This window comes from Penicillium malachiteum, assembly GCF_028827825.1.
Source record: "Penicillium malachiteum strain IBT 17515 chromosome Unknown utg000002l:1.0-8849297.0:1.0-8852440.0, whole genome shotgun sequence".
NCBI classification, from domain to species: domain Eukaryota; kingdom Fungi; phylum Ascomycota; class Eurotiomycetes; order Eurotiales; family Aspergillaceae; genus Penicillium; species Penicillium malachiteum.
This window is the reverse complement of record NW_026643095.1, coordinates 8732275-8760089: the sequence shown is the minus strand read 5'-3', so window position 1 is coordinate 8760089 and position 27815 is coordinate 8732275. Positions and strand designations below refer to the sequence as shown.

General features: G+C 46.6%; 10 protein-coding genes across 10 annotated transcripts; 7 read left to right on the top strand and 3 right to left on the bottom strand.

Annotated features, from left to right (window-relative positions):
• Positions 1-532: 532 nt before the first annotated feature.
• On the top strand, positions 533-2159 carry N7483_006282 (uncharacterized protein; the record flags this gene model as incomplete). The annotated part of the gene is made up of 3 exons (XM_057089719.1): positions 533-605; positions 939-1637; positions 1843-2159. The coding sequence occupies 3 exons, from the start codon at positions 533-535 to the stop codon at positions 2157-2159; spliced, it is 1089 nt and encodes a 362-aa protein (XP_056949548.1).
• Positions 2160-2961: 802 nt separating this feature from the next.
• On the top strand, positions 2962-4565 carry N7483_006281 (gluconeogenesis factor YvcK family protein; the record flags this gene model as incomplete). Its single annotated transcript, XM_057089718.1, has 2 exons — positions 2962-3154; positions 3211-4565. 2 exons carry the CDS (start codon positions 2962-2964, stop codon positions 4563-4565), a joined length of 1548 nt encoding a protein of 515 aa, XP_056949547.1.
• Positions 4566-5261: 696 nt separating this feature from the next.
• N7483_006280 (putative alpha-L-rhamnosidase B) lies at positions 5262-7421 on the top strand (the record flags this gene model as incomplete). Its single annotated transcript, XM_057089717.1, has 3 exons — positions 5262-6086; positions 6208-6479; positions 6533-7421. 3 exons carry the CDS (start codon positions 5262-5264, stop codon positions 7419-7421), a joined length of 1986 nt encoding a protein of 661 aa, XP_056949546.1.
• A 309-nt stretch (positions 7422-7730) lies between these two features.
• N7483_006279 (chalcone isomerase domain-containing protein) lies at positions 7731-9051 on the top strand (the record flags this gene model as incomplete). The annotated part of the gene is given in 2 exon segments (XM_057089716.1): positions 7731-8504; positions 8518-9051. 2 exon segments carry the CDS (start codon positions 7731-7733, stop codon positions 9049-9051), a joined length of 1308 nt encoding a protein of 435 aa, XP_056949545.1.
• Positions 9052-9208: 157 nt separating this feature from the next.
• N7483_006278 (uncharacterized protein) lies at positions 9209-10615 on the bottom strand (the record flags this gene model as incomplete). The annotated part of the gene is made up of 4 exons (XM_057089715.1): positions 9209-10135; positions 10206-10349; positions 10405-10506; positions 10577-10615. 4 exons carry the CDS (start codon positions 10613-10615, stop codon positions 9209-9211), a joined length of 1212 nt encoding a protein of 403 aa, XP_056949544.1.
• A 3197-nt stretch (positions 10616-13812) lies between these two features.
• N7483_006277 (glycoside hydrolase family protein) lies at positions 13813-15105 on the bottom strand (the record flags this gene model as incomplete). Its single annotated transcript, XM_057089714.1, has 1 exon — positions 13813-15105. One exon carries the CDS (start codon positions 15103-15105, stop codon positions 13813-13815), a length of 1293 nt encoding a protein of 430 aa, XP_056949543.1.
• A 1728-nt stretch (positions 15106-16833) lies between these two features.
• Positions 16834-20514, top strand: N7483_006276 (tRNA (34-2'-O)-methyltransferase regulator RTT10; the record flags this gene model as incomplete). Its single annotated transcript, XM_057089713.1, has 4 exons — positions 16834-16851; positions 16925-19450; positions 19482-19613; positions 19675-20514. The coding sequence occupies 4 exons, from the start codon at positions 16834-16836 to the stop codon at positions 20512-20514; spliced, it is 3516 nt and encodes a 1171-aa protein (XP_056949542.1).
• A 652-nt stretch (positions 20515-21166) lies between these two features.
• Positions 21167-22373, top strand: N7483_006275 (SGNH/GDSL hydrolase family protein; the record flags this gene model as incomplete). Its single annotated transcript, XM_057089712.1, has 5 exons — positions 21167-21261; positions 21374-21456; positions 21539-21785; positions 21844-22099; positions 22170-22373. The coding sequence occupies 5 exons, from the start codon at positions 21167-21169 to the stop codon at positions 22371-22373; spliced, it is 885 nt and encodes a 294-aa protein (XP_056949541.1).
• A 1380-nt stretch (positions 22374-23753) lies between these two features.
• N7483_006274 (transcription factor domain-containing protein) lies at positions 23754-25837 on the top strand (the record flags this gene model as incomplete). The annotated part of the gene is made up of 2 exons (XM_057089711.1): positions 23754-24420; positions 24498-25837. The coding sequence occupies 2 exons, from the start codon at positions 23754-23756 to the stop codon at positions 25835-25837; spliced, it is 2007 nt and encodes a 668-aa protein (XP_056949540.1).
• A 415-nt stretch (positions 25838-26252) lies between these two features.
• Positions 26253-27569, bottom strand: N7483_006273 (putative sulfate/molybdate transporter; the record flags this gene model as incomplete). Its single annotated transcript, XM_057089710.1, has 1 exon — positions 26253-27569. The coding sequence occupies one exon, from the start codon at positions 27567-27569 to the stop codon at positions 26253-26255; it is 1317 nt and encodes a 438-aa protein (XP_056949539.1).
• Between the last annotated feature and the right edge of the window lie 246 nt (positions 27570-27815).

Here is a 27815-nt window from a genome sequence, read left to right as displayed (position 1 = left end):
GCTGCCAAAAAAAAAAAAACTTTAGCCCCCAATAATTGAAAGGCACAAGGTCCACCATGGCTGTAAATTGGTACAAGGCTTTGAACCTTGAGAATTGCTTCCAAGGTTCTGGTGCACATTGTGCCTATTAGTTTGCCTGCTTGCTTACCGTATTGCATACTAGGCGGCCTGAGCACAGGAGCACAGCCAATATGTGGCAATAGATGTTTTGATTGGTTTATTCAGCCAACAGCGCAGTCTGGTCTGGTCTTATGATTGCTTTAGCCAGGCCATATGAGCTGCAAATCGAGCAAGGGTAATTCGTTCAAGTTCATAATATTTGTGTTTTAATATTCCAATGGTGGTTGATGACTAGAGTTTCGATGATGCATATGTCACTCGTGACACGTTAAGTGTGGGGGCAGTCTCCAGGTCTTGCGCCCGATTCACGATTCACGATTACCCGGGTGATACATCATACATGTATACTCCTAATGCGTCAGTGAGGCTGAGACTTCACTCTAGCGTTCAGCTCCCAGTCAAGCGCATTTAGATGAAATTTTCATTACAGAATACATCGCCTCCTCGGTTCGTCTTGCTCAAAGTGGATTTTACAGGCTGCGGAGGTATGTGAGCCGCAATTACCCAGGGTTGCATTATAATGGGAGTATAAGAAGGACTAAGTGCCCTCAAATTCCAAAGTTTGAATCATCAAAGAGCCTCAAAATTTTCATCCTCATTCCGCCTTTTCTCTATGAAGAGAGACCGCAGTATACATATCTTGTTCTACACTTTTTCCTACACAAACGATGACTTCTTGGGTGACCCATGATAACCTTGAAGACCTCAGTCAAAGGGATTCAAATTCGGACTTTCAAACTCAATCCTTGCAGCGTGGTGTGCCTTTCGTGAAATAACAAACTTCCGCAAATATCTTTAACTGACCAACTTGAACATAGGACCTTGCAGCTCTCCTGAAATCCCCTCAGTGTCATACAAAGGCTATAAATTCTTCAAAGCCGATCCAATCCCAGGCCAAAAGGCTTCGTGGACTAAGGTTGAGCGAATGGATATGGATCTATCTCAAAGTGAGCTACGCAAGAAGGTTCAGAAACGAGCCGATAAAGTATCTGCGGCACATCAATACCAGACTTTATCTGAAATCAGACAAGCCCATGTCAATCAGCTAATCCATGAGCATCGACAGATGCACCCACAGGGAGATTGGAGCTGTGTATATGCAAAGCAACGGGAAAGAGCCTCAAAGGCTCGGAATGCCAATCGTGAAGACTATGAAACTGTCTCCATGAAGGTGATCCTGATGCAAAGACCGATGCAAACGAGAACACATCCCAGGACCCCAATGGGGGAACTGGTAGATTTGCGAGAGTTTGATGCTTCTCTTATCCAAGCAGGACCCCAAACAATGGAGCCACCACTTATAAGCTCGCTGAGATATCAATCTCTGCCTCCAAACCAGTGGATGGAGAAGCGTCAAACTTGGCCACCAAGCAAATTCCCAGCGTCAGATCTAGGGGTGCAGGATCGACCAATCCGTTCCATGACAGTGGATGGAACTATGCAGGCTCAGAGAGATGAGCTCGTTTACAATGAGATACTTCAGAATTCTAACAAGGGAACGAAGCAAATATTGGAAAGTAAGCTAAAGATTTCGTCGTATACCATATTGAAGGGGTCTATTCTTATTCTTTCTCATCACAAGGCCTACCAGCACTGCATCAGACAGCAACTTGAATACAGATACAGAAATGCAAGGATCCAGTATCGAGAAAGGGAATGGTCATTTTATATTCGAAGGGACTTCGAAAAATGACCATTCTGGCATAAGATCGCACTTTCAAGATCCCAGTCTCTCCCAGCCAACCACTGTTGATCTTAGAAGTTTGCATATCGACGCATTACCAGAGAGCTCAACAGATGCTATTCCAGCTACTAACGGCTGCTCAGCTAAGCGACCTCGAGCTTCAACCTCTGATCTCCCAAACACTCGGTCATCAGATAAGAAAGTGTGTATTCACCGGCTGGAAGAGGACGAGATATGGAGTCGTCTTGTCAAGTGCGAGGATCGTATGAAGCGATGGGAGAAGACCCTTGACGATCATACGAAGATACTACAGATGATACTTCAAAGTCCTGGTATGCAGTGTTTTGCTAGATGAGTCCCGGGAAATGTGCTCCATGCAAATCACTATGTTATCTAGTGATCATTGCGTTCAGGCAGATGCCCTTGGAATCATGAGCACACTGGCATGATCCGGATGTCCTAGACCTTTTTGGGAATTTTTGGTTTTGGGATTGTCGCTCAATTGATGGAATAATAATACTCAAATTCACTACAGGTGCTTTCTGATATTCGATGTCGATTTATATTCGGACTCTCAAACTTATGCTTGAGAAGGAAGTTGAATACTAACTAGGAGTATCATTCCAGTTACTGGTCAACTGGTGCTTTGGTTTTGGTTTTGGTTTTGATTTTGGGTTGGGTTTTTGCTCATAATGTGTTTTTGCTTCCATGTTATCCAGAATGTTCAATTTGCTCAATTTCAAATATCTTCCTGCTCTATATGAAACACTGGAAGCAAACATGTAAATACTAGTATACGGCTTAACCTAGTATAAAGAATTCATGAAAACTTACTTTTTCGAAAGCGTGCGATTGAAATTTAAGTTGTTAAATAAACAAGATTGAAGTAGCAGTGTTAAACAAAATATGGAATTCTCAGTCTCAGATATTGAGGATATTGAGGTTGATGTCAACTGGTCTATGTTATTGCCTACGATAACCGGGTTCGAGTTCGGACCGCTCAAAGAACATTCTCTCCCTACCAAGTTTAACACCTGGAAGAACTTGAACCTTCACATTCAGCCTTCTTTTCACAAGGCCTGAACATTGATATCTTGCTATCAGTCTGAACACACGCAGTTTGTTAACACAGATTCTCCCGCGATCACGTCATTATCATGACAACCCCGAACCGAGGGATTGTGGTTATCTCCGGAGGAAGTGCGGCGAACAACCTCGTGGACGTCTTCAACGCGATCCGTGAGAGTAAGGAGTGCAGCTTAAGCTATGTCATTCCCATCAGTGATAATGGCGGCTCTTCGTCTGAGTTGATTAGAATTTTTGGAGGACCAGGAATTGGTGATGTGCGAAGTAAGGCATGGCGCGTCAAATAGATTCGCAGTTCGTTCTCTGATGTCTATAAATAGGCAGACTAGTTCGTTTGATTCCAGATTCACCTGTCAATCCGGAGAAAAAGGCAATCAAATCTCTTTTCAACCATCGTCTCCCTGCTGAGGCAGTTGCGGCATCTCAGCAATGGCTATCTATTGTTGATGGCACTTCCGTGTTATGGAAAGCGATTACGCCGGCAAAGAAAGAGCTGATTCGCTCATTCTTCAATATGTTGAACCTGGAGATTTTGAAGAGAGCGCGACCACCATCTTCAACTTTCGATTTCACCTCAGCCAGCGTCGGAAACTTGTTTCTAACGGGAGCACGGCTGTTCAGCGGCAGTTTTGAAAGTGCCATCTATCTTTTGGGGAGTATCTGCGGTGTGGACTCGGATAATGTACGAGTGATACCGGCAATCAACTCCAACTTCTCTCACCACATCTCTGCGACTCTTGCCGATGGTACAATTATTGTTGGCCAGAATAGCATCTCACATCCTAGTGAATCCACCACTCTCGGTCAGACCCATAAGGCTAGACGGCCAAGTCTGCTTCTTGCCGATGGAGATGATTTCGAGGACACTGACCCTTCAGATCTTTCAGACACAGTTTCTTATGAAGAGGACCACCTCCCTGGCTCCCTTGCTACGCTGCGGAATAAGAATATCGCGTTCAGCAAGGCTAAAAATGAAGACTTGCCATCTCGAATCAGTCGCATCTGGTATATTAATCCATACGGCCAGGAGATTCGCCCACCAGCGAATCCGCGCGTCCTTGAAGCTTTGGATGATGCCCAAGCGATTATCTACAGTATAGGGTCTCTTTATACATCCATTATTCCTGCCATCGTCCTACGCGGTGTAGGCAGGAGCATTCTCGCCAGTCCTGCTCGTCACAAGATCCTCATACTGAACGGCTCATTGGATAGAGAGACCGGTCCACCATCACAAGCATTCTCGGCATCCGACTTTGTGGAGGCAATCGCACGCGCTGGCGAGGAGAGTCGTGGGAGCAGGTCTGCTAGGTCTCAGCTACACAATGATTTCTCTACAACTACATCGACAACCGAAAAGACTCGGTCTAATAACTCAATTCCTTATAACTCCTACGTGACCCATATTCTTCATCTCGATGGACCAGGCACTCCACATGTGGATAGAGAAAGATTGACGGAAATGGGAATCGAAACACTACGGCTTTATGGACGAAAGATCACAATGAATGCCGATGGCCAGGAGGTTGTCGTTGGTATGCAGTATGACTCCAATGCGCTGATCCAGGCTCTGGAAGTTGTGCTGGGAAAGAAGGGAGATGCCATGGTGCGAGGTGGAGTGGGAAGTGGACTGGGGAGGCGAAATACTCTAGATCCACCTCGGCGAGAGAGAAAATAGACCTTCGCACTCTGACGGGCATCATGATCTTCCGAGTCGCGTCATGATGTTAGATTATCGAGCTGTGCGATCAAGCTGAGTTTCATATTTGTATTCTACTAGTACCTCTAATAGAGACTCGGTCCATGGATAACTTGATTTTCCAAGATTCAAGTTCCAATGCTTATCATTAACTTGAAAGTATCCACAAACGTTTTCCATTCCTAGTTCAGTGTTAGTATAGACCCCTTTCGGTAATTGCAAAGACATTCCAACCAGAATAGTCCCTCGGTGGAGCTTATGCCGAAACAACGGAAGAAATATTGCGGGGAATAAGATTGCGGGGAAATGATATTTGTAGCTTTTAAAGACAAAAGCACTTGAGAGCTTTAGGCTAAAAGGCGGGGCTATTGAAAGGTCCGACCTGCATGTTATAACGATTGTTACATTTCAATTTAACTGTTTTCCCACCAATAAACCAATATTGTGACCTTACGGGCCAATGCCTTCATCTCTTTGCGGATAACTTACTCCCCGAGCAATCAAGGGGGATGATTCGTGTTATTCAATGCCGAGTGGAGTTAACAGGGATCAAAGAGCACACGGCTGGTAGCTCCGGAGTCCAAATCTTTTGAATTGTTATATAGGCATGCATGTGTGCGGACATTCGAAGATCATCTAGTCGCAAGCTGGTCGGTTTCAGTGGATCAACACAAAATGGCTCGCTCATATTGGCTTTGCGTGCTGGCTGGGGTCTGCTCAATCCTTCCTCTCAGTCAAGCTCAGGATTGTTGGCGAAATACGACTTGCTCTGGACCCACAGAAGTTGCATTCGAGGGAACTTGGAATGACAATATCTACGCACCATCTTCACGAACAGTTCAACCAGTCTCAACCCTCTCGGACTTGAAGACCGATGCCACGACAAATGAGAAGAAACCTACTGGAGCAACATTCCATGGCAATGGATCCCTCGTGGTCTTTGACTTTGGTCTAGAAGTGGGCGGCATTCTTCATTTCGATTATACCTCCACTGGGAGCGGTGCGTTGGGGATAGCCTTCTCGGAAGCAAAGAACTGGATCGGCGAATGGTCTGACAGTTCCAACGCTGATTACCACGATGGAGCTCTATACGCGAATTTCACGTCCGCTGGCACGTACTCCTATAGTATGCCTGATCCAAGGCTTCGTGGTGGATTCCGATACTTGACTCTTTTCTTGATCACCAGTGACTCAGCAAGTGTGACGGTGGAAGACATCAGTGTTGAATTGGCATTCCAGCCAACATGGGAAAACCTGCGGGCATATCAAGGATATTTTCACTCCAGTGATGAGCTTCTCAACCGCATCTGGTATACCGGGGCCTATACTCTTCAGACAAACCAGGTCCCAGTAGATACTGGACGAATCACCTCTGGTGTCACAACTGGATGGCTCAATAATGGAACTTTGGGACCTGGCAATACGATCATTGTGGATGGCGCGAAACGAGACCGTGCTGTCTGGCCAGGAGATATGGGTATTGCGGTTCCGTCCACGTTAGTGAGTCTCAGGAGATTTGGAAAGTGTTAAGAACGCGCTGCAAGTGATGTACAACACCCAGGTAAACCCTCTCCGTCTTCCTCGCTTGATTTGCTTCCAGTTCTGACCTTCTTGTGAACAGGACAAAACAACTGGTGCTTTTGACGAATCGGGCCCTCCACTCAGCCAGACTGGATCGGATACCTACCACATGTGGACAATGATTGGCACATATAACTACGTTCTATACACCAACGATACAGACTTTCTGACAGAGAACTGGGATGGCTACACCCTTGCCATGACATACATCTACGACAAGGTGACCTATCCTAGTGGACTGTTGAATGTCACAGGAATCCGTGATTGGGCTCGCTGGCAGCAAGGATATAATAACTCTGAGGCTCAGATGATGTTTGTTCATTCTATTCCTCTGCTGGGCTGTTTCAAAGCTAATATGAGAAAAGTCTATACCACACATTGAACACCGGCGCTGATCTCGCTTCGTGGGTTGGAGACACGACTGGTCTTTCCACCACATATGATGCACGAGCAGCGAAACTTAAGACAGCGATCAACACTTACTGCTGGGATGATTCATACGGTGCCTTCAAGGATAATGCGACCGATACCACACTCCACCCACAAGACGCTAACAGCATGGCTGTCATGTTTGGTGTCGTGGACTCGGAGAGAGCACAGAGTATTTCTGACAAATTGACTCTAAACTGGACACCCATTGGGCCCGACTCGCCAGAACTTCCAGACAACGTTGTTACCTTTATCACATCCTTCGAAATCCAAAGCCATTTCCTGGTGAAGAGACCCGAACGTGCCTTGGATCTGATTCGTCGCACCTGGGGCTGGTACATCAACAACGAGAATGGCACAGAGAGCACTGTCATTGAAGGATATCTCATCAATGGAACTTTCGGGTACCGATCAAGTCGTGGATATGGATATGACCCGTCTTATGTCTCTCACTCCCATGGCTGGGCATCTGGTCCCACATCCTCCCTGACAAACTATATTGTTGGACTTTCCATCACATCTCAACTGGGTTCGAAGTGGGATCTTTCTCCCCAGTTCGGTGATCTCACATTCGCAGAGGCGGGCTTTGTGACTGATCTCGGTAAGTTCTCGGCATCTTGGACAAAGTTGAAAAATGAATACGTAGTGGAATTCTCGGTCCCTAAGGGAACCACTGGGGATATCACACTACCATATATCACATCATCGAAGAAGCCATCCATTAAGGTCGATGGGGCTTCAGTCAAGGGAGCGGTGAGTTATGCCAATGATGTTGCATCATTCAGTTTGACTGGGGGAGGTTCTCATAAGATTGTTGTGCAATGATTTGTTGTATAGGAGATATGAATGAGATCCCATGATGGAAGGTTTGGGCTGATAATTCAGTAATTCTGTGCACTAGGAGATATTAAATGGCAGTTTTATTGGATGAAATTTCAAAAGAATTAAGCTGGAATATGATCATGTTCAATGCTCTCAAGTGTTAATGTCCTGAACACGGTAAACAAGGATGTTCACGAAGAGTTGATTAGAGTCATGCCCCCTTTCAGCTTCACCGCCTTCCAGACCGCCCTCTATATTGACATCACTAGGTGACCATGATGATCGCGTTGTCACTTGCTCCAAGTGTCAAAAATGGCGCCTCTACTTCGAACCGCGCCCTGGCGTGCATACCAGGGTCTGGTGCGCCAGAAGCTTCATGGCTTCAATGCTCGCTCTATTTCCACAAGTAACTCCCTCCGGGCTACAAACCATGCCGGCGCCAATCCCCTCCGCTCGCGGGCTTCAACCGGCGCTGCCGGCCAAGGCAAGGACAATGCCCCAGTCGCTCAATACCAGAAGTCCATAATCCTGTCTGCAGTTGGAATTGTGGCCAGTGCTGCTGCTATGTATGGCGTGATTAAAATGGATATCTTCGGCCTTGATGCACTCGAGAGCAACAAGAAGAACGAACCCGCGACGAATACCTCCGAGCCCAATACTATTACCACCGACCAACAAAATGGTACACTGAAGATGGATGGACCTGCCGGATTTCCAAGTGATGGAGGACCATCTGTCATTCCTCTGCAAGGCCAAGACAATGTTGACCAAGTTCCGACCGGCACAAGCACCGTGCCATACTTCCCTACTACGATTCGTCTTCCTTCGATCGCCGAGATGGAGAACAAACAGACAAACGATGATATTACAACATCGGACGGAGATGAATATCAACTGCTAGGTTTGGGAATTCGCACAGTCTCATTCCTTAGAGTCCAGGTCTATGTTGTTGGACTCTATGTTGCCAAGGCGGATATCACGGAGCTCCAGCAACGCCTCGTTCGCACAGCCATTCACCCCCCTGTCGCATCATCCGATGAGGCTGCCGCTATTTCTGGAATTGGTGCTGACGCAGCCACATCACTGGTACCCCCCCGAGCGTCAGCAGCTGAAGGAGCTACTTTTGGACCCCGAGCACGGCGATGCTGCCTGGAACGCTCTTATTAAGGAAAACGGAATCCGAACTGTCTTCCGCATTGTTCCCACCCGCAATACTGACTTCATGCATCTCCGTGATGGCTGGGTTCGTTCTATCACCAATCGCGCTCAGGAGAAGAAGCCTGCGCTCGGTTCGACCACACCTGGGGAGTTCGATGATGCCGGATTTGGAACAGCTATGAATGAATTCAAGTCGATCTTCGGTGGAAGTCATCGCAAGTCGCTTCCCAAGGGTCAGACCCTTTTCCTGCTCCGCACCGGCCAGGGTGCTCTCGAGGCCTTGCTCCAACCCAGCGCGGCGGAACCGATGTCTTGGGTGGGTCGCGTTGCTGACGAACGTGTCAGTCGACTTGTGTGGCTCAACTATCTAGCTGGAAAGTCCGTTTCTAGTGAAGGTGCTCGACAGAGCATCGTGGATGGCCTGGTCACGGTTGTGGAGCGTCCTGTCGGCACAGTCGTGCAGCGAGTCGTTTAGACTTGACCGCTGTATCTTTACATTGTACTAGTATGGATGAAATTATGTTTCAATAACTCAATAGCATGGCCTCTCCTTTCTATCCTGACTTTTTAGAGTAAACCCCACCTCAAATAAGACACACTTGCTAATTTTCTCACTCGCTACCATGCCATCATCACTCTGCATATGCGCGATAAATCGCAATACCTTTCGCGGTATTGAAGTCCAACGCGACACCTTGTCCCACGAAGAACACATATCCTTCTTTCATCTCAATTGTCTGGTTTCCCGGTATCTTCATGTTGCCACATCCCTTGGTCACAATCATCAAGCTAGGACCAAGAATAGCCTTGTGGGTTTCCTTCTCACCCGGTCCAAGACTGGTCAGAAGCATATTGAACTCGCTGGTTGGAGGTGCATATACATCCGTCTTCCCATGCATGCCTTTGTCACTTTTCTGACGGGGCAGAAGCGCATCTTGAGCATTGTGTGGGATAAAAGACAACGCCTGCGCAAACAGATCAACGCTGTCACGTTCCGTAGCCGGACAAAAGCCAGTATTGATGACATTGTCAGATCTGGCCATGCATTCAACAATATCCCCTTCCAAGTATGCATGGACACTATCAGCTGGAACCCAGACGGAATCTCCAGGTCCTAGGATGAGGTAATTCATCAAAATAGCCGCAACCAAATTGCCGTTGTCGCATGGCGTGTACTGCTTGCTCAGACGATCCAGCAGACCAGGGATATACTGATCTGAGCCAAATTGAGATTCAGGGATATTCTGCAACTCTTTGATTGTTGTAGCAACCGTTTCCGGCGAGGCCTTTAGCATCAACTTGCATGTCTCTCGAAGAGACTCATCTGTAAAGCTCGGAGATGAAGGGACAAACTTCTCGAGCGGTTTGAGCTTGCATAATGCCTCTATATCCTTCAGAGGTTTCCAGCCTGCGAAGAGCTCGAACTTGGATAATGCAATGGCAATCTCTGGCTTATGCATGGTGTCGCCATATTTCTTCGGATCTTGTTGATGCAACAGCTTTGCAAGTTTCAGATCTGGATGGATCTGAAGTGGCAGAGCCTTGGAGAACGACAATATCTGTTTTGTTTCACAGCACCAAAGTCAGTCACAAGCAACAGAAGATCGAACACTGTTCATAACTGCATACCTTAGGGAGAAAAGGAATCTCGGCTCCCCAGCGATCCAAAACTGACTTACCCACCAGTTGTGGGTTCTTCTTCAAATACTCACCCAATGGCTCACCCGTTGTGATAAGGTATGACTGGTTTGATGGATAAGTGCCCATCCACATCTGGCTCAAGGTTAGTTATTGTAGCAATTCAGATTGCTGAATATTGAATCTTCACCTCGGAATAGGTCTGGTTGTTATCAATGGGCGGGCTTCCTGGAGTTTTAGACCACAACTGAGCAACCACGGAGTCTTTTCCTTTCTTCCCCCAGTCATCGTTCTATGAGAATATTATGTGAGTTTCTATTCTTGATATTTCTCACTGCTTTCAGCGAAATCCATTAGCTTACCTTGACTCCGCATCGTAGTTGGACCACTGCATCTGCCATGATTGAATTATGATAGTATCCTACCACGGTAGCGTTCAGATTTCGAGTCAAATTGATGAATACTTGAAGAACTTCAATTGATTTTTCTTCAGAGATATTCGGTTCAAACTCAAGGTGAAAGATACGAATCTACTACGCGAAAGGGTTCAAGTCCCTCCGTTGGAAAACGTCGCCATACCGTCATCATGATTGCACCCGTGGACCCGTTCTATATATCCGTGATTTTTACCCGTTATGAGCAGCGGTGCTACTACTACTATTAGCAGTGCCAGTGGAAGTTCAATTTAAAGTGTTGAACAATAATTCCAACAGATTTAAAAATGCCAGTGTTTACTAACAATGGGTCCTATGTAGTACTAAGTCCGAGTCTTAACGTAATCCACGGCCGTCTCGGTCACACGGCCGTCTCGGCCACCCCACCAAAAATCGCGTCTTTATACCACCCTACCTAATTCAAACACCTACCATGCGACCATTACGCAATATTTCGGCCGAAAAAAAGCCAACCAAGAGGGCAGGACCTTATTAGCCCTTGATGGTATTAAAAATGGCCGTATAAAGTCTCTTCGCGGTACAGCTAGCCTATACGGAATCCCTAGGTCAACCTTGACCGACCGCGCCAACAGCCTACCTTCACGCGTCGAAAGTCGTCCAACTGGCCATAAGCTAACCCAGTTAGAAGAGGATTCGCTTGTTGACTGGATTATCTCTATGGATACACGTGGTGCAGCGCCTAGGCTTACTACTGTACGAGAAATGGCAGATATTCTATTAGCTGCGCGTGGTAGCCATCCTCCATCTACTGTTGGTATTAATTGGGCCTCAAGCTTTGTTAAACGCCACGATGAACTTCGTACACGTTTATCAAGACGCTATGACTACCAACGTGCACTAAATGAAGACCCAAAGTCCATACGAGAGTGGTTTATAACCGTGAAACATGTTATTGATGAGAATGGGATCCAACCTGAAGATATTTACAACTTTGATGAGACAGGCTTTGCAATGGGCCTTATTTCAGCACAGACAGTTGTTACACGACAAGAATACTACGGTCGGCGATCTATTTTACAACCTGGAAACCGTGAATGGGTGATTGCAATTGAATCAATCTGTGCAGATGGCTATTCATTACCACCATGTGTGATTTTCAAAGACAAAGTTGCTATAGCAAGCTGGTTTGATAATCTACCAAAAGACTGGCGATTTGAGGTCTCACCTAATGGCTGGACTATTGATGAAATTGGCCTGCGTTGGTTACAAAAGCTCTTCATTCCATCAACAAATTCACGTGTCCATGGTCGATTTCGGCTATTGATTCTTGATGGTCATGGAAGCCATCTTACACCCCAGTTTGACCGAATTTGTGCTGAAAATGATATTATCCCGCTCTGTATGCCTGCCCATTCATCACATCTACTACAACCACTTGATGTTGGATGTTTTGCAGTACTTAAGGTTGCATATGGTCGCTTTATAAGTGATCTTGCACGTACAGGCTATAACCATATTAATAAGCTTGATTTCTTAGCTGATTTCCAACGCGCACGCGTTGAGGCTTTTCGGCCAACTACTATCCAAAATAGCTTTTTAGCTACTGGATTAGTACCAATTGATGCTGAGAGAGTTCTTTCTAAATTGAATATTTCTCTATGGACACCTACACCACCAGGTAGCCGACCAAGCAGCAGATCTAGTCAATTTTCACCTTAAACACCTAGAACTGTGGTTCAGCTTCAAAAACAAGCCTCACTGCTTAAAGGTCTTCTCAAACAACGATCAAATAGCCCTCCAAGCCCATCAAAATTGATCTTAGATCAGATTATCAAAGGCCACTGCATAGCGCTACATAACACTGCATTATTAGCAGAAGAAAACGCCAAATTACGCGCAGCAAATGAGAAGAAAAGGCAGAAACGCAGTCGATCAGCTAGGCAGATACCATGTGAAGAGGGGTTGACTGTTGAAGAAGGCCTACAGCTACTTACGCGGATGAACTTGCCTGTCGAACAACCTATGGTCGAATCACACACCCAGGTTGAATTGCCTATTCAGCCGAATCAGCCAGCCCCTAGGGCTCAGCCTAGGTGTAGTGGATGTCGAGAGTTTGGACATAAGATCAATGTATGTAAAAATTGTTATATTTAGTCGAATTAATTCGTTGTTGATTGAAATAATTGGCGTTGAATTTTTTTAGTGGGGGAGAGTGGCCGAGACGGCCGTGGATTACGTTAGCATCTCTAGATGATGGATGATGGTTCGCCGCCTCACCTCCACTGGCAACATTTGAGTACGCCCTCGGAAGGACCACCCGGCGTTCCAATTTCAATGTTCAAATCAAATGTGCAGATTCGGACGTTGAGTTGGATAGTCTTGAGTCTTCCAGATGTCAGTTCTCTTCAAAGCTTGATTCTCTGACGTTTAGTTGGGCTGCAGAATTTGTGTGCTGGCAGCCGGAGAACTCTAGGGCTGTACTTCAATTTCGGGTACTACAATTTAGTATATACCTTGTGGCTGTAGCCCAATTGGGCAGCTTCATCTGTTAGCAGGGCTTCAAATGATGCATAGTATCATGCACATGTGATGTCACGGTATGTGGAGCCCTGAGTAATAATAATTGCCAGCATGTGGTGGTGCGCACTGTGCATGTGTGAGTCAGAGCTGCACATGTGGAGTGGCATGCTCCAGCTGTCAACCTACTGCATGTGCTTTTCCTATTACAAACAATTCGGTATGCGCATCCATGATGTTAACACTGAGAGGAATGCCAGGCTCGCGTGTTTAGTCTCCGCCCATTTACGAGTCGGATGAATAGATACGGAATTCTCAAAGGTTCCAATAGATAAGACCCGGGGGCACATGGAGCTTCTGTACGTAGTTTGGGGCTCAAATTCAAAAGGACTGGTATCGCTAAAAAAAACTGAGACCAACAAGCAGATTTCTAGTAATTGTATATCGCAACCAACATAAATATAGTATAAAGTAGACTAAATAAGAGTTAGGTAGATCAGTGGGGCTGATCTACTCTAATCCGTATCCAGTACGAAGAGAATTCCGTAAAGGCGCAGGAAGAAAAGAGGAAAGAACGTTGGAAGCAAATAAAAGAAGTGGAAGTGATTGAAAGGTTTGAGTATTTCCAGTGGGTCAAAAGATTGAACTATTCACAGGAAACTGATTCACAGCACGAATGACTTGATTTAAAGGGGAGTTGATTGAGGAGCGGCCAGTGTTGTGAAGCTGCTGAGTGCCTTCAGCGGGGTGGAACTGGCACCACAGGCTCCATAAACGAATGAGTCGTCACCTTCGGGCTTGAGGCTGGCATCAAGAGTGACGGTCACAGTAACTGTGGGAACAGGGACGGAAGATGAGGTCGGCGATGGGGTAATCACAGGAGCAACGGTAGTGGTGGAGGTCAAGGTGATGGTGGAAGTTGAAACCGAGGTCGGGGTCGAGGTCGAGGTAGGAACAGGCTCAGGAGTGGAGGTGGATGATGACGCAGCCTCACCGACAAGAGCAGCCCAAGTAGTATAGGTAACTTCACTCTCGGTAGTAGTGTATGCAGGCTCGGTCCAGACGAGGGTTGTTGCCTCGACGGCAACGGAAGTGGTGCTTGATGTAGTGGTGGAAGAGGAGGAGGATGATGTGGAGGAAGAGGAAGAGGAAGAACCAACAGCGACGTAGGCATCACCGACAGAGTTTACCACAGAGTCAGTGAGCATGTAGTCATTGGCGCAGTAGAAGAAAGCATAATGGGTGACCGCGGATTGCTCCTCAAGCCATTCACTAGCTTCCTTCACGAAAGCAGCCGCAGTGGTAAGGTCGGAAATACCACTCTCATCAGTGTCGAGACCGAACTCGGTGATCCAGACAGACGAGATGTCATAATCATCAGCCAAATCAATAGCCTCCTCGACGAAGGACTTGAAGTCCGAAACATCACTACCGTACCAGTGAACAGCGATGGCAGAAATATCACAATCAGAACAATCCTCCAAGAAAGATTCAAGCCAGTCAAGACCTTCACCAGAGCTTGTGGAAGAGGTGACCGCAGGACTAACTAGACTAGCATCGCCGGAGTAGGGAGTGATGTACTCCTTGTAGTAAGTGGCAGCTTCGGAGGCGGTCATATCAGCCTGGGTGGACGAATCCGGCTCGTTGAAGCCCAAGATGTATGAGCTGCCAGAGTCAAGGGCGGTTTCCACAGCCGAAACCCATCCGTCAACGAAGGAAGAGGAGGAACCCCAGAGCATAGGCACATAGTCGACTCCATCTGGGATATCACCATCCTTAGAGGATCCCCAGTTGTATGCCCATGCCATAGTACTAGAACTGTCACTCAGAGCAGTGACGAGGTCTGCATCGTTGTATGCAGCACCGCGCTTAGTGCTTGTACCTCGTTTCTGCATCGACGGGCGCGAAACCACAGGGACAGCATTGGCCGACGCAGCCAAAAGGCCAAGGGTGGCCAGCTTGAGAATTGAGGACACCATTCTCCAAAATCAATGTATTCGTTCTGATTTAAACTTGTCGCGATTCTAGGGGGGGGTTTTTTGATGAAAACGAAAATGAATGACACGAACGAGCGACAGAGAATGAGTCTACTCGAACGCAGAAAAGAATGACTGGACGCAAGCCAAGGAACGAGAGCTTGTCGTCGAAAAAAGAATGTATACTTCGATGCACAGCACTGAAGTGATGGATGAAAGGAAAGGAGATATAATCTCTAAAGAAATGAAAAAACCCCATCAAGAGGGAAGAGCAAACCAACCCGATTAGGGGTTGGCGGGGGAAAGGATAATTACATGGGCTTATTGGCCAAGACAGTCGATTTCACAGGCCACGAATGCTTCCACACACTAGAATCTGCCCAGGTGCCCAGGTGCCCCATATCGAAATTTGGAAATGCCGGTTTGCCTTATGACTGGGGGGGCTAATTTGCTAACGAAGACTTGAAAAGTGGAAATCCTGTGGGCGATAGAACGGGTGGCTGATTGGGCGGTAAATAGAGACCAGGAGGTGTGGCCACACATCTGTATGGAGATTGCATACGTATATCCGGCTGGAACGTACTAGGCCCAGCCATTGGCATCGAGCTACGGAGTAGGCTGCCACTAGTTTGAAGTTGAAATCGGGAGCAGGGAGGTGGTTCCTTGTTATGCTCAAAATTCATGGGCCTGAGGGTCACACAGTGGATATAACATTGAAGTGAAGCCCCATCTTTTCTGATGAAGAAAATGAATCAATTGGAGTAAACTCCATCCTAATTCCATTCCCAAATCAATTAGCAAATTTACCCAAATTTGAGGGGGGAAAATGAAGAGGATTTGGGTCTTGTTATGAGAAAACACACTAGGCGATGGGGTTAAGTGGGGCGTCACTTTAAATCAGTGTAGGGCTTACGTGGACATGTCAACGTCAGGCACAAAGCTTGAAATTGAAATACCGGTGGCTTTGCAGTTTTGGACTGGTTGAAATGAATTCGACAAAGCAAAAAAATTGCTAGCTGCAAGAGTGGACCACTTGTCTAATCTCAAACGATCCAGACGGAATGACCGGGTTCCGGAGTCCATTCGGCGTTTCATGTTGGCGCCGTGGCCTCGTTGACCACCTGGCAATGTGCATATTGGATCTCAAGCTTTCGGGCCTTAAATTCCCATTGGGACCTGTTGTCTTGACCCTGGTTTTCCATTGTGTTTCAACGGTGTATGTTTGTGTATGTCTGTGTTTGTGTGGATGTGTCAATTGTGGTCCATGAACTCCATATAATAAATTAGCGAGACACCGGGGGTACTCCGTAAAATCGCCACACTTGACAGGGGTATGGCAGTTGAGCCTGCATAGCCAGCCGTTAAGAGAGAAAAAAAAGACGTAAACATTCGGGTGCCAAGGGAGGAACCTAGGTAGGATATGTACTCCGTACCAGCTGCAGAATATCAATGACAGCTTGCAGCTCTGGGATGTGACCCACAGAGAGAAAAACATTCGCACGTTCCAAGGTTGAGCGAGGGAGAGGTCTTGTGGCCTGACATTTGAGGCACCAAATATAAGGCATCAAGGCACGAAATTGGATAATCATGTCACGTGGTGATAAAGATACGTTTTAGGACTAGTGCGGGCAAGAATTAGATAGCGCAAAGAAAGTGCGATTTGGAGAAACAAGAGAAACCTGATGAGGAAAGGCCAGAACGTGGGTATTCTAGGGGATAAACGAGTGCAGAATGTCTCACTTACTTGAGGTATGTATTTTGATCAAAATCCAACAAAAGTAATGTCCCGAGGAGAACAATTTTGCTAACGAAAACCTCGTAGCATATTGATGCATGTGTGCCAGTAACGGCATTGAAAGCATTCCCGTGGGGTCAACATCACTTCATTCTTCAAGGTCAAGGCCCATTTTTACGTGTCATTGATGATGAGTCTGGCAATGTGAGGACTCAACTGAACGTCTTCAAACGTAACAACATCCACGGCTTCATCCCATTGACATCAAGGTGGGATGAGGGTGAACATACATGTGTCCGAATCTTAGTCTGGGGAGGCCAATCCCTCCGAGAAGTTGACTTGAGATTGGATAAAAATGACAGGGTTATCTCTTCATTATCATCTGCGGAGTTCCATGCCCCAGACTGGATTATGAGTGGGTGTGCCGCGGTGAAAGACGCATCAGTAGAGGCATATTTGATTACGGCCAACAACGCCCTTCTTACCATCCGTCTGAAACAAATTGAATCGCCCCGCTACCAGACACAAATCCAAGTGCATCAGCTGGCAACAAGTGTCAAGTCGATTCTCTGTGCAGCCGACCTTATCGCATTTTCGGCCACTCATGTGCTTATCGCTGCGGGAACTATATTTGGAGAGATCATTGTCTGGTCTTGTTTCACAGACCCAAATCAGAATACTGAAGCTGCTCATGCAATTGGATCCATTCATCATTTTTTCACTGGACACGATGGAACTGTCTTCGGTGTACGGATATCACCTCCCCTGCCATCGTTATGTGGCGGCCAACCCGGACGACTTTTAGCTAGCTGCAGTGATGACAGGACGCTGCGAATCTGGGATATTTCGGACTGCGAAAATAAGTCTTCTCTTGACCCATCTGCCTACTCCACAGATGGATTTGATCTCCGCAGTACAGGTTTTGGATCCACCAGTGGCGAGAATAATGAAACTGAGTCTAAATGGTGCGTGGCAAAAGCATTTGGACATGCTGCTCGTATCTGGGACATTCTTTTTCGACCAAGATCGATGAGCTCTTCTGGGATTGGACTTGTCACTCGAAGTGAGGATGCTACTTGTATAGCTTGGGATTTGAGTTGGCAGTCGTCGACCTCTAGCCCTGAGACATATAAGTTATCCCAGCGGGAGTCTTCGCGCGGACATGTTGGAAAGCATCTTTGGTCTATGGATCTTCGGTGTCATGGGGATCAGACTTGGGTTTATACTGGAGGTGCAGACGGGGCTCTGAAGCGTTTCAAAATCAATGAAATTAACACTTCAACTGCGGACCTAGCACAAATCAAAGGAGAACCCCAACCAAAACTCAATGAGGTTATGCATTTTGCCTTCTTAACTCCAAATTGCCTCATTGCATCTGACAAGGAAAACAAACTCCAGGTCGGGTCTGTGAGCTCGGGAGAAACCGCAATCGTTACATGGGAATCCCTCAATAACGACTCGGATTTTGGTCCAATCCAAAGAATCGCTGGAATCCCTGCAGAGGGACTAGCATTGATAAGTAATGGCCAGGGCCACGTACGCTTGTACAACCACAGGACCAAATCGGTCTCCGATCTGGTCAAACTGCATGAACGCCCTTTGGCTTTCTTCATAGTCAGCAGCCCCAGTGCAAACTCACATCATACCATTTCTTTCGTCGCCTCCTACGCCAAAGATGAAATTGCAACATTGGTGATGGTCTCAGATTGGAACTCTGACCTGGCTCAAGTGAAAAGCATTTCAATTACTCTTCCGCAGTCTCCATTTGGTCTCTCCTCTGCCTCACTGATCCATAGCGATAATTATTTGGTGTTAGGCTCCAGGCTTGGCGGACTATCAGTGCATCGAGTGGGAAACTCAAATATTCCTACAGAGGCACTCATCGTCGAACGACGCGTTCATGGCCGCGATGGCACAAACCATATTAGAGCAATCTCTTCCGTGAAGGATGCGGATGGTTCCGATCTCGAATATATTCAAACATGTGGGCGCGACGGAAAGATTTGCATTCATGAGATAAATCTTGGAAGACATTCCAATCATTCCATTTCCCTCCGCACGATTCATAGAACAGAGTCTGGACTTGGTGGAAATATAACAGGTTCTTACATAGATGAAGAGACAGATGACCTGATGGTCTATGGCTTTAGATCTCAGGACTTTGTTCTTTACAACGAGTCTAAACACTCGGATGTTATAGCAGTGAGTTCTGGTGGGTCTCGCAGAAACTGGGCCTTTCACCCCTGCACATCAGGTGAAGCCGGCGGACTGTTATTTTGGAAAGATCGACAGGGCCTCAACTCCCGCCGTCTTCTCGGGGATAAAAATTGTCTCCTCCGGGCTGGAGTTCATGGGAGAGAGATTAAATCCTCGGCTTATTTGGACTCAATTCAAGGCTCGCCTCCTATTTTTGCTACGGGTGCGGAAGACACTGCAGTGAGGATATTCTCATTATCAGACTCGACCAGCTCAAGTCCCTGGGGCGCATTTAAGACCCTCCGTGTTCTAAACACACACAGATCTGGATTGCAGCACGTTTCCTGGTCAAAAAATGGGAAATTCCTTTTCACCAGTAGTGCAGAAGAGGAATTCTTCGTTTGGCGAGTACAATGGGTCCCTTCGTTTGGACTAGCCACGCTTTTAGTGGCTTCTGCTCCCAAAAGGGGATCCAGACTCCGAGCTTCGAATCACCAGCTTCGACATGATCGAAGTAGAAGAGTCTGGGCATGGATGTGGGTTTATTTTGGGACTGACTTTGTCCAACTCTACTGTGAAGGTAAAACAATCCATCTCTGTAGTTACCCGTTGTTCAAGATCAAAAAACTAATATCATCTAGGTTTTCCATTATTCACCAAATAAGGACAACTCCTTCTCTCTGCTGGCTGAATGGAGATATATGGAGAATTGCCTAACTCAAGTTCGCTTTTTGCCGCATGGGTCTTGCGTGACTCTGTTGACTGCAGCTACCGATGGATATCTGACTTTTTGGGATTTGACGGCAACGCTTCAGCCTTTCTACACCATTGACTCGTCGAGGTTGAAATCCAAGCAATACTCTGTACAGCAGCCACCTGCGTTTGGAATCACATGCGAGGATCGCTATCAAATTCATTCGAACAGCATCAAAGCCATGGAATGTGTCACAATCTCCCCAGGAGTTACTCTGGTCCTGGCCGGTGGCGATGATAACTCGTTATCCATCTCACTCTTGAACCATTCTCAAATATCTGCATCCGATCCACACATCGAAGTCTCGACCAAGTCAATCCCAGATGCCCATACCGCCTCTGTCACAGCGATTCAAGTTCTGAACCAACCATCTGCGCGTGTCCACCCGGCTGGTTCTCATAGTGTCAACTTGACTTTTGCCTCTTCCGGAAATGATCATCAGGTCAAGATTTGGAGATTAATCCTGGATCGGTCTCAATCTGATTCGCCAATCATCCAAGTCCAACTCTTGGAGGACAAATATTCCTCTGTGGCTGATATAGCTTCATTCAGTCTTGTCCGTGGGAATGCATCTCATAGTCATGATGATTCCCTTCAATTGGTTAAATCACGCGAAATGAAACTGCTGGTATGTGGTGTTGGTATAGAGCTGTTCAAACTGAATTTTGGACGGTTTGGTGACTCGGACATAAATCATGTTGATTTGATGGAGGGTCTGCATATCTAAGAAGCCGAAACTTGAGTAAATAGATTCAATATGATCATGATGATGGAGACGTTTTCAAATTCTCAATTCCTCAATTCTTCAAGTTTCAAATGTTTGCCTCCAGGTTTGAATTCATCTATTTTCATCTATTTTCATCTCAAGGATGCTGATAGAAATGCGCCCGATATTAAATGTCCACAACTTGGGTTGATTTGGGCGTCTGTAAACTTCAAATTGGAGATTGTCAAAGCAAAACGCCGTGCTAGAAGTAGTTTAGTCTTCGAGACAAACTTAAGATACGTCAACATTGGGTTGCATTGGCATCCATGGATGACGATCAGCTTATGTGGAGAGGTCGCGACATAAGATAGATGCAAGACCCCGCATTAAAACGGAGCCTTCGCCGTGCATCCATGACTCTAATTATCCTTGATAATCATGCATAACAGAGAGACTCGGAGACAGTCCCTTGGAATTATTACCTAGATACGGAAAATCATCCGTGGCAAAAGTCACCTGGTAATAATATCAACTTTCAAATATCTTTTCAACCTGGGAAATTTCCACTTGAGCTTGCACCGTGACATTTCAAATCAGTGCCTACTCCAAAACTCGAAGATCCTGAAAGGATTAATTACGAAAATACTTCCAAGGATATTGTGTTGTAGCGACGATGAGGCTGCACTTGCTGGGTTTGGCTCTTGCCATGGCCACCGTTGAAGCGTTTCCTCATGACTCAAAATCATCACCTACCTATTTCTTCACTTTGTATGCGAACTCTGAGCTCCTAATTGAAAATGTTTGATCATGATCATCGGATCAATAACTATGCCCAAGAATCCTTATAATGAAAACAAACCTAACTCATTGAAATTTTTAGTGGAGATTCATACACCATGACTAGCTTCAACATAACTGGTGAACAAGCAACACCTGCAGATCCCATGGGAAATCCCGCTTTAGGTATGTGAATCACTTTCCTAACCCTGTAAGCTACTGAGTTTTGAGATTATGGGAAGATTCTAATGCAACACACCAACTACAGGAACCGGAACAACAGGAGGAGGTATCAACTGGGTAGGGGATTTGACAACTGTGGACAACGACTCTCTTATCTTGAGCTACAATCTTGCCGTGGGTGGTGCAACAATCGATAATAAAATTATCAATGCCGGAGTTGAGGACATGGCGACACAAGTCGCGTCATTCGTTTCAGTTTATGGTGATAAGCCCGGTATTGCGCCATGGTCTTCCGATGATACAGTCTTCGGGTTCTGGATTGGAATCAATGAGTGCGTTATTTTCTCTCCAAAATGCTTATATTGACTATTTCTCACTGATGAACTGCAGTGTTGGCTGGGCATACTCCACTGAAAATGCCAGTATTCTTGTGCCTATGCTCATGGCGGAGTATAAGTCACTGGCTCAACAAATCTACGACCTTGGAGGGCGCAACTTTCTATTTTTGAATGTGCCACCCACCAGTCGAAGCCCATACATTCTGTCAACGGGTTTAGATGCTTCTCGAGCTCATGCAGCGTGGCTATCCGTTTTCAATGAGCATCTAAAGCTGATGGTCATGGGATTTCGGGATGAACACCCAGATGTGAGTTCGCAACTTGAAGCTAGAGCATTTTTGAAATTTATGTTCCTCCTTTCAAACTAACAAATGATAGATCCAATACGTCCTCTACGATTCCTGGAAATTCATGACTGGCATTCTGGACAATCCACATCAATATGGCTACCCTAATAACACTTGTATTGATGCGGATGGGACAACTTGTATCTGGTGGAATAACTATCACCCCGGGCTTCGGTACCACGCATACCAAGCGGCTGATATGAAGAAGTATTTGCATCCATTTGGCGCATGGTAATTGAAAGGTATTTTGGGATATTGCGAATGCCTTCTGCATCTTGCTTCAGGGGTGGTGTCCACAAGTAAAGAGGCACCCGGTCTCAGATGATAACACTACAAATACATAGGTTTTGAGACTAAAGAAAGTTGGTTACATTGGCCTGAAACATCGTTGTATAGTATTGATTCACCTCATAGAACAAATTCGAAGTGTGAGATATGCGACTTGCATGATTAATTCTACCAACCTTGGGCCCATTCGTCGAATGACTTTTTCTAGATTCCCAGCAAAAACTTGGAATGCAGGGATGTTCTTCTGAACAATGTCAAAATGTATCCACCAATCTAAAAGTCCTTCGTAAGAAAAGTTGGCTCACCTATCCTCGATATAAACCTTGGAAGCAATGGAAAAGTTCCCATTTCTCCCGTTCCGTGAGTTCCGACACGTCTAATGTTCAAATGGTTGGGCTTGAATAGAAGACAAGCGAACACAGATCGGTGATAGACAAAGTCCCTCTATAGTTTGATCAGATCTGAGAGCTTGATGATTCAAGTTTGACTATCTCAAACCACATGCAACAAAAGAGTCCAGGGCTCTGATCGGTGAAGATTACATGTCATTGTACTCGGTACTAGTACCTGTAACTATCCACATACTTACCTGGGCAGGAACCACCAATTGACGACATTTGAACTGGCCACCGATATTCCAGGCATCTGCATAAAATTTCACTATTACTACATACATAAATTCAAATTTCACCTAAAAAGAAGACAAAGTAGAATATAATGTAGCCTAGAGGGAGCCGACCATTCTCGTGATCCACTATCAAGCGGATAAGGCTGATCAATTCCGCCTTTCCGATCTTTTTATCTTTTTGAAGTTCTTCACTTCAACATCATCGCAATATAACACGATGACCCCCGATTCTACTAAGCGCGATGATGGAATTTATCAAAGACCCAGGAAAAGGGCAAAATATACACAGGTTGCGTGGTAAGTCTCCCAGCCAACTGGGTCGACTAGACCGACAGGGGGATGCGGTTCCGAGATACCGAGCCTGTCTAGGTGATATCATCGATGCTGACTTACCTAGCAATGAATGCAAAAGACGCAAATTGAAATGTAGTGGAGGTAATATATGCACTCGATGTGCTCGGGATGAGATTCCCTGTGTATATTCAGCACAGAGGCCGGTTGTCCCTACACAAGAAACAGAAATCAAGGATGATGGGTGAGTCTCTTCCAACCACAAGTGGCGGTGGAGTTTACAAGCCGAACTTGCAGTCATTTCTCTGTGACTAAATATGATTATATTGACTAACCTAATGTAGGGTGGACAATCGGTTTCAGGCGCTAGACCAGCAACTTCAAACCCTGCAATGGGAGATGCGCACAATGTCCGCCCGTCTGCGCGAACTCGAATCTGGTGCCAGCCCTATTGCGTCCTCCAAAGTTTCAGCCAGTGGAACCGCAGCAGCCACCGGCTTAGGTCGTATCCTTAATGCCCCAAAGTCCCCTACGTATGTTGGTCCAACAAGTGCCGAATTTGGACTCGGTCAGCAGCCCCGGTCCTCCTCACAACAAAGCAACCCCAGCGAGAGCATTGATGAAGAGGACGACGAAATTTCAAGCGCTGGTCTGAGTCCCGCGCCGTCGGATCGAGATGTGTCGGGGCCTATCACTGGCAGCGACCCGCTGATGGGATTAGAACTTGAGGAAACCTTACGCCTGGTACAGGTTTACGAGGATACAGTTGGAATTATGTACCCTTGTGTTGATCTGGCCAGCTTGCGCACCTATGTTGTGGAGTTTCATCACACCTATAACCCTGCAATCGACCGCGGCTTAGATCTCGCACCGGCGGCGTCAGACCAAGATTGGTTTCATGCGAGAGACATACAGGTTCTCAGGATTCTGTTGGCCACAGCACTTCTGGTGGAATCCCACGGTCGGAGTGAACGTGCTGCACAATTGGCAGATAGCGTCGAAGACCGTTTTGCTAGTCGACTGAAAATAGCAGAAGTTGACATGAAAGAAATTCTTATTTTGACTTTACTGGTATGTACGCCATTTAGTTTTCTTCTGGGTGATAAAAAGCATTTTATTAACAAAATTAGTCCATTTTCCATTCCTACAGAGATGATGAGGTTATCGCTTGGCGTTTGACTGGTATGGCCGCCCGCGGTAGCATGGAGCTTGGCCTGCACTGTCAAGATACGTGGCACAAGACTGGAGGTGTATTTCCCGGTGCCTTGGAATGGATGTGGGCAAGTCGCTTATTCTGGTGCATCTATGTCCTCGACAGGAAGTGGTCTTTTGGAACGGGGCTTCCCTTTGCTCTTCAGGACTCGGATATGGACACCAACCTACCAGAACCAGGTCATTCCACTCCATATCTCACCTGTATGATCTCATATGCCCGGCTCAGTACAAAGATCTGGGGTCTCGTCGTCGGGTGGCAGACTAGGTCGCGAGAGGCGACTTCAGAAAGATGCGCATTCTTGGATGCGCAAGTCCAGCAGTGGGTGCACTCAATCCCGCGTGAGTTGCGATTTGACCCTACCTGGCGATCTCCAGCGGGATCAGAGCAAACCGACCGAGCAATGATGTTACAGGTTCTTCTTGCACTGCAGGCCAATCAGCTTCGAATTCTTGTTTATCGTCAAAATCTCCTGAGTAGTGAGCGAATTGCAGAGGATCTTACGGGCGCGTCGACTGCAGTGGAGACCGCTAAAAGCACAGTTCATATGCTCGATTATTTTAGTCGGGTCTCAAATGTGTACTTTCAAAGACCTGAGCCGTTCAACTACTTCCTGATATCTGCCCTGGCCACTCTCTTCCTCGCTGTTTTACATGCCCCAGCTCGGTTCAGCCAAAGTTGCCGACCGGAGTTTTATACCGCTGTTGACATGGTGCGCCGCTCGGCCACTCGCGCTCGCACATCCAGACGCCTTCAGAAGATTATCCACAGCTTGAAGAGAATTCAACTGAACTTACAATGGCAGTCTAAGCCCGGCAGCCGATCGGTAGACCGAGGTGATGAAGCTTTTCTTCAGAGACCACGCCCAAACATGACTGCAACCCCACACTTCCCTACTTCTGTCGGGGCGAAACAGCTAGATTCCCGCGTTGGGTGGACTTCTACTCCTATATCCGCTCAGGTTGAATCTCCATCAACTCACAACGCGTCTAGTATTGGTCAAACGCCTGGAATGGCAACTCCACAGCCATCATCTTCGACGTTCTGGCCTTTATCACCCGGAACAGCGACCGGAACAGATTCCAATGATTGTCAGGATCTCAGCAGCTTCTTTGAGATTGCGGGTGGCTTTTATTTTGATCCTGCAATGGCTTCTGACCTTTCAGCAGGAATGGATGTTGGTGTTGCGAATTGCGAAAATGGGCGACTACCAAATGTCCCCGAAGCGTTCCATACTGAAGATGAAGCATTGACCCGGGTTATGGCGGGCCTCTTGTGATAAGTTCAGCATTCAATTTGAACAGGTCCTACTAAAAGTTATTCCTTGTACTATTACATTTTCTAGAACTTTATTGATCAATTTACTGTCAGTAGCCTCAGGTGTTCAAGTTACGCTCCTAGGTACTATGCAAATGCTCGTACATATGTCCAAGAGTCGGCTAAAATGGCTTTGTAATAATATCACTTGCACATGCACATGATCAAGAGTCCTTCAAAGGGTATGGGAAGTGCGATGTACTCTAGATTCAAATTGTTGAGCTGTGCACTACTAGTACATATATAACTGAATCTTTTGTAAAACCAAGGAATGAAGGTTTCCTGGTGCCACTGGCATGATTTGACCCAATCGTAGAACCTTAAAGCCATGGAAAATTTCATGTGAACGAGACTGGCCCATTAAACCACTTTACAATCTATTGCAAACGCAGACGACCTTCTGACCAGCGTCTGCGGGCACTCTCCCACCACTTCGGGATATCATAAGCCCAGTGGCATAGCATACCAGCAATGAAACCGATAGCATCATTCTTAAATCCAACCAGCAGACCGACCGTCACCAGCATAACCGTCCAGCGGCGCTTACGCTCTTCATCCGTAAAGACAGTTCCAAGATGTTGTTCCACGTCTCCAAGTAAGCCACTGCCAGCATGGCTCACATCACGAGCGCCAGAAGTGTTCAGGCTCTCTCCGACACTAACTAGTTCAAGGCCAGCCGCGATGACCATGACTCCAAGAAAAGCGCCTGGGAATTTTTGCAGCAGATCAATCAGCGTTTCGCCAAAGAGAAGGCCAATGACAAGCTTCAGCAATCCAAGGAATATCACACTAGCTCCGGAGCGAGCACCGAAGCGATATTGGGCCGCTAATCCTCCGGAACCATGACAAACTGGCATCGCGCCAAACCAGCAACCCAGGAGGTTCATCGCGGCGACACTGAGACCGATATGAGTGACGGATGGGGTGCGAACGTTAGGTAAGAGATCATGGGACAAGTGCACGACTGCCACAACGGAGTTGAGAGTAGTGAGCGGGATTTGGCCAATACCGGCATCGACAGCACCAACCCACCACTGATGGGGACCTGGAATCACAACGAAGGGATGCCATATCTCAAATCCTGGTAAATGGCCGGATAGAGCGGTGCGAATAATTGCCAGGATAAGGCCAAGGGCGAAGAGGGCCAAGGCGTAAGGAACTTGACGATAGATATTGGTAATTATCAGAGCAAAGAACGCCGCCAGTGCCCAGATGCGATTGTCAGCCCAGGAGGGGCTAATCCATCCCAAGGGGGCGAGTATGCCGCCACATGCAGAAATAACCAAAGACAATCCCGCGCCGACCTGGATACCTTTGATCACAGGGATAGGGATGACATTTGCAAACCAGTGAAGCAGTCCTGTAAGACTAAAGACGAGGATACAGGCACCGACGAAGATTCCAGCGGCTGCGATCGATCCATTCGAGAAGCTGCGGGCGATAGCAACGGCAGCAATAGCCTTCATCGGTTGGACAGGAAGTGGAATGCCAAAGAATAAACCGGTCAAAATGTTATAAACACCGGAGAAAATCAAAGTACTCGCCAGCGAGACAGTGCCATTCATAGCTAGTGCAATGGCGATGGGCAAAAATGTTCCCAGATCACCGAGGGAACCGGAGATTTCGGATACATAATGATGCTTGAAAGTGCGTAAATTATGCGCTGTAATTTCTTTAAGAGACTGAGCTGTCATGATCACGGAGAGCGTGTGAGGAAACCACTCAAGTGTCGGGGACCAAGGAAGAAAAACAATCAAGCTTTGAATTCAAACCTTGGAATATTTCGGGGGTAAACTAAGCTTATCAAGATCGGTGGGTTCCGATCCCCCGCACTGATGACATGAGTTTACATGAGTTACGGCTGGACAAGCCTAATTAGATTATAGTAGAATCTCCTGATATTTTGTTAATTTAATTTATGGAAACAATTTTGTAAGATC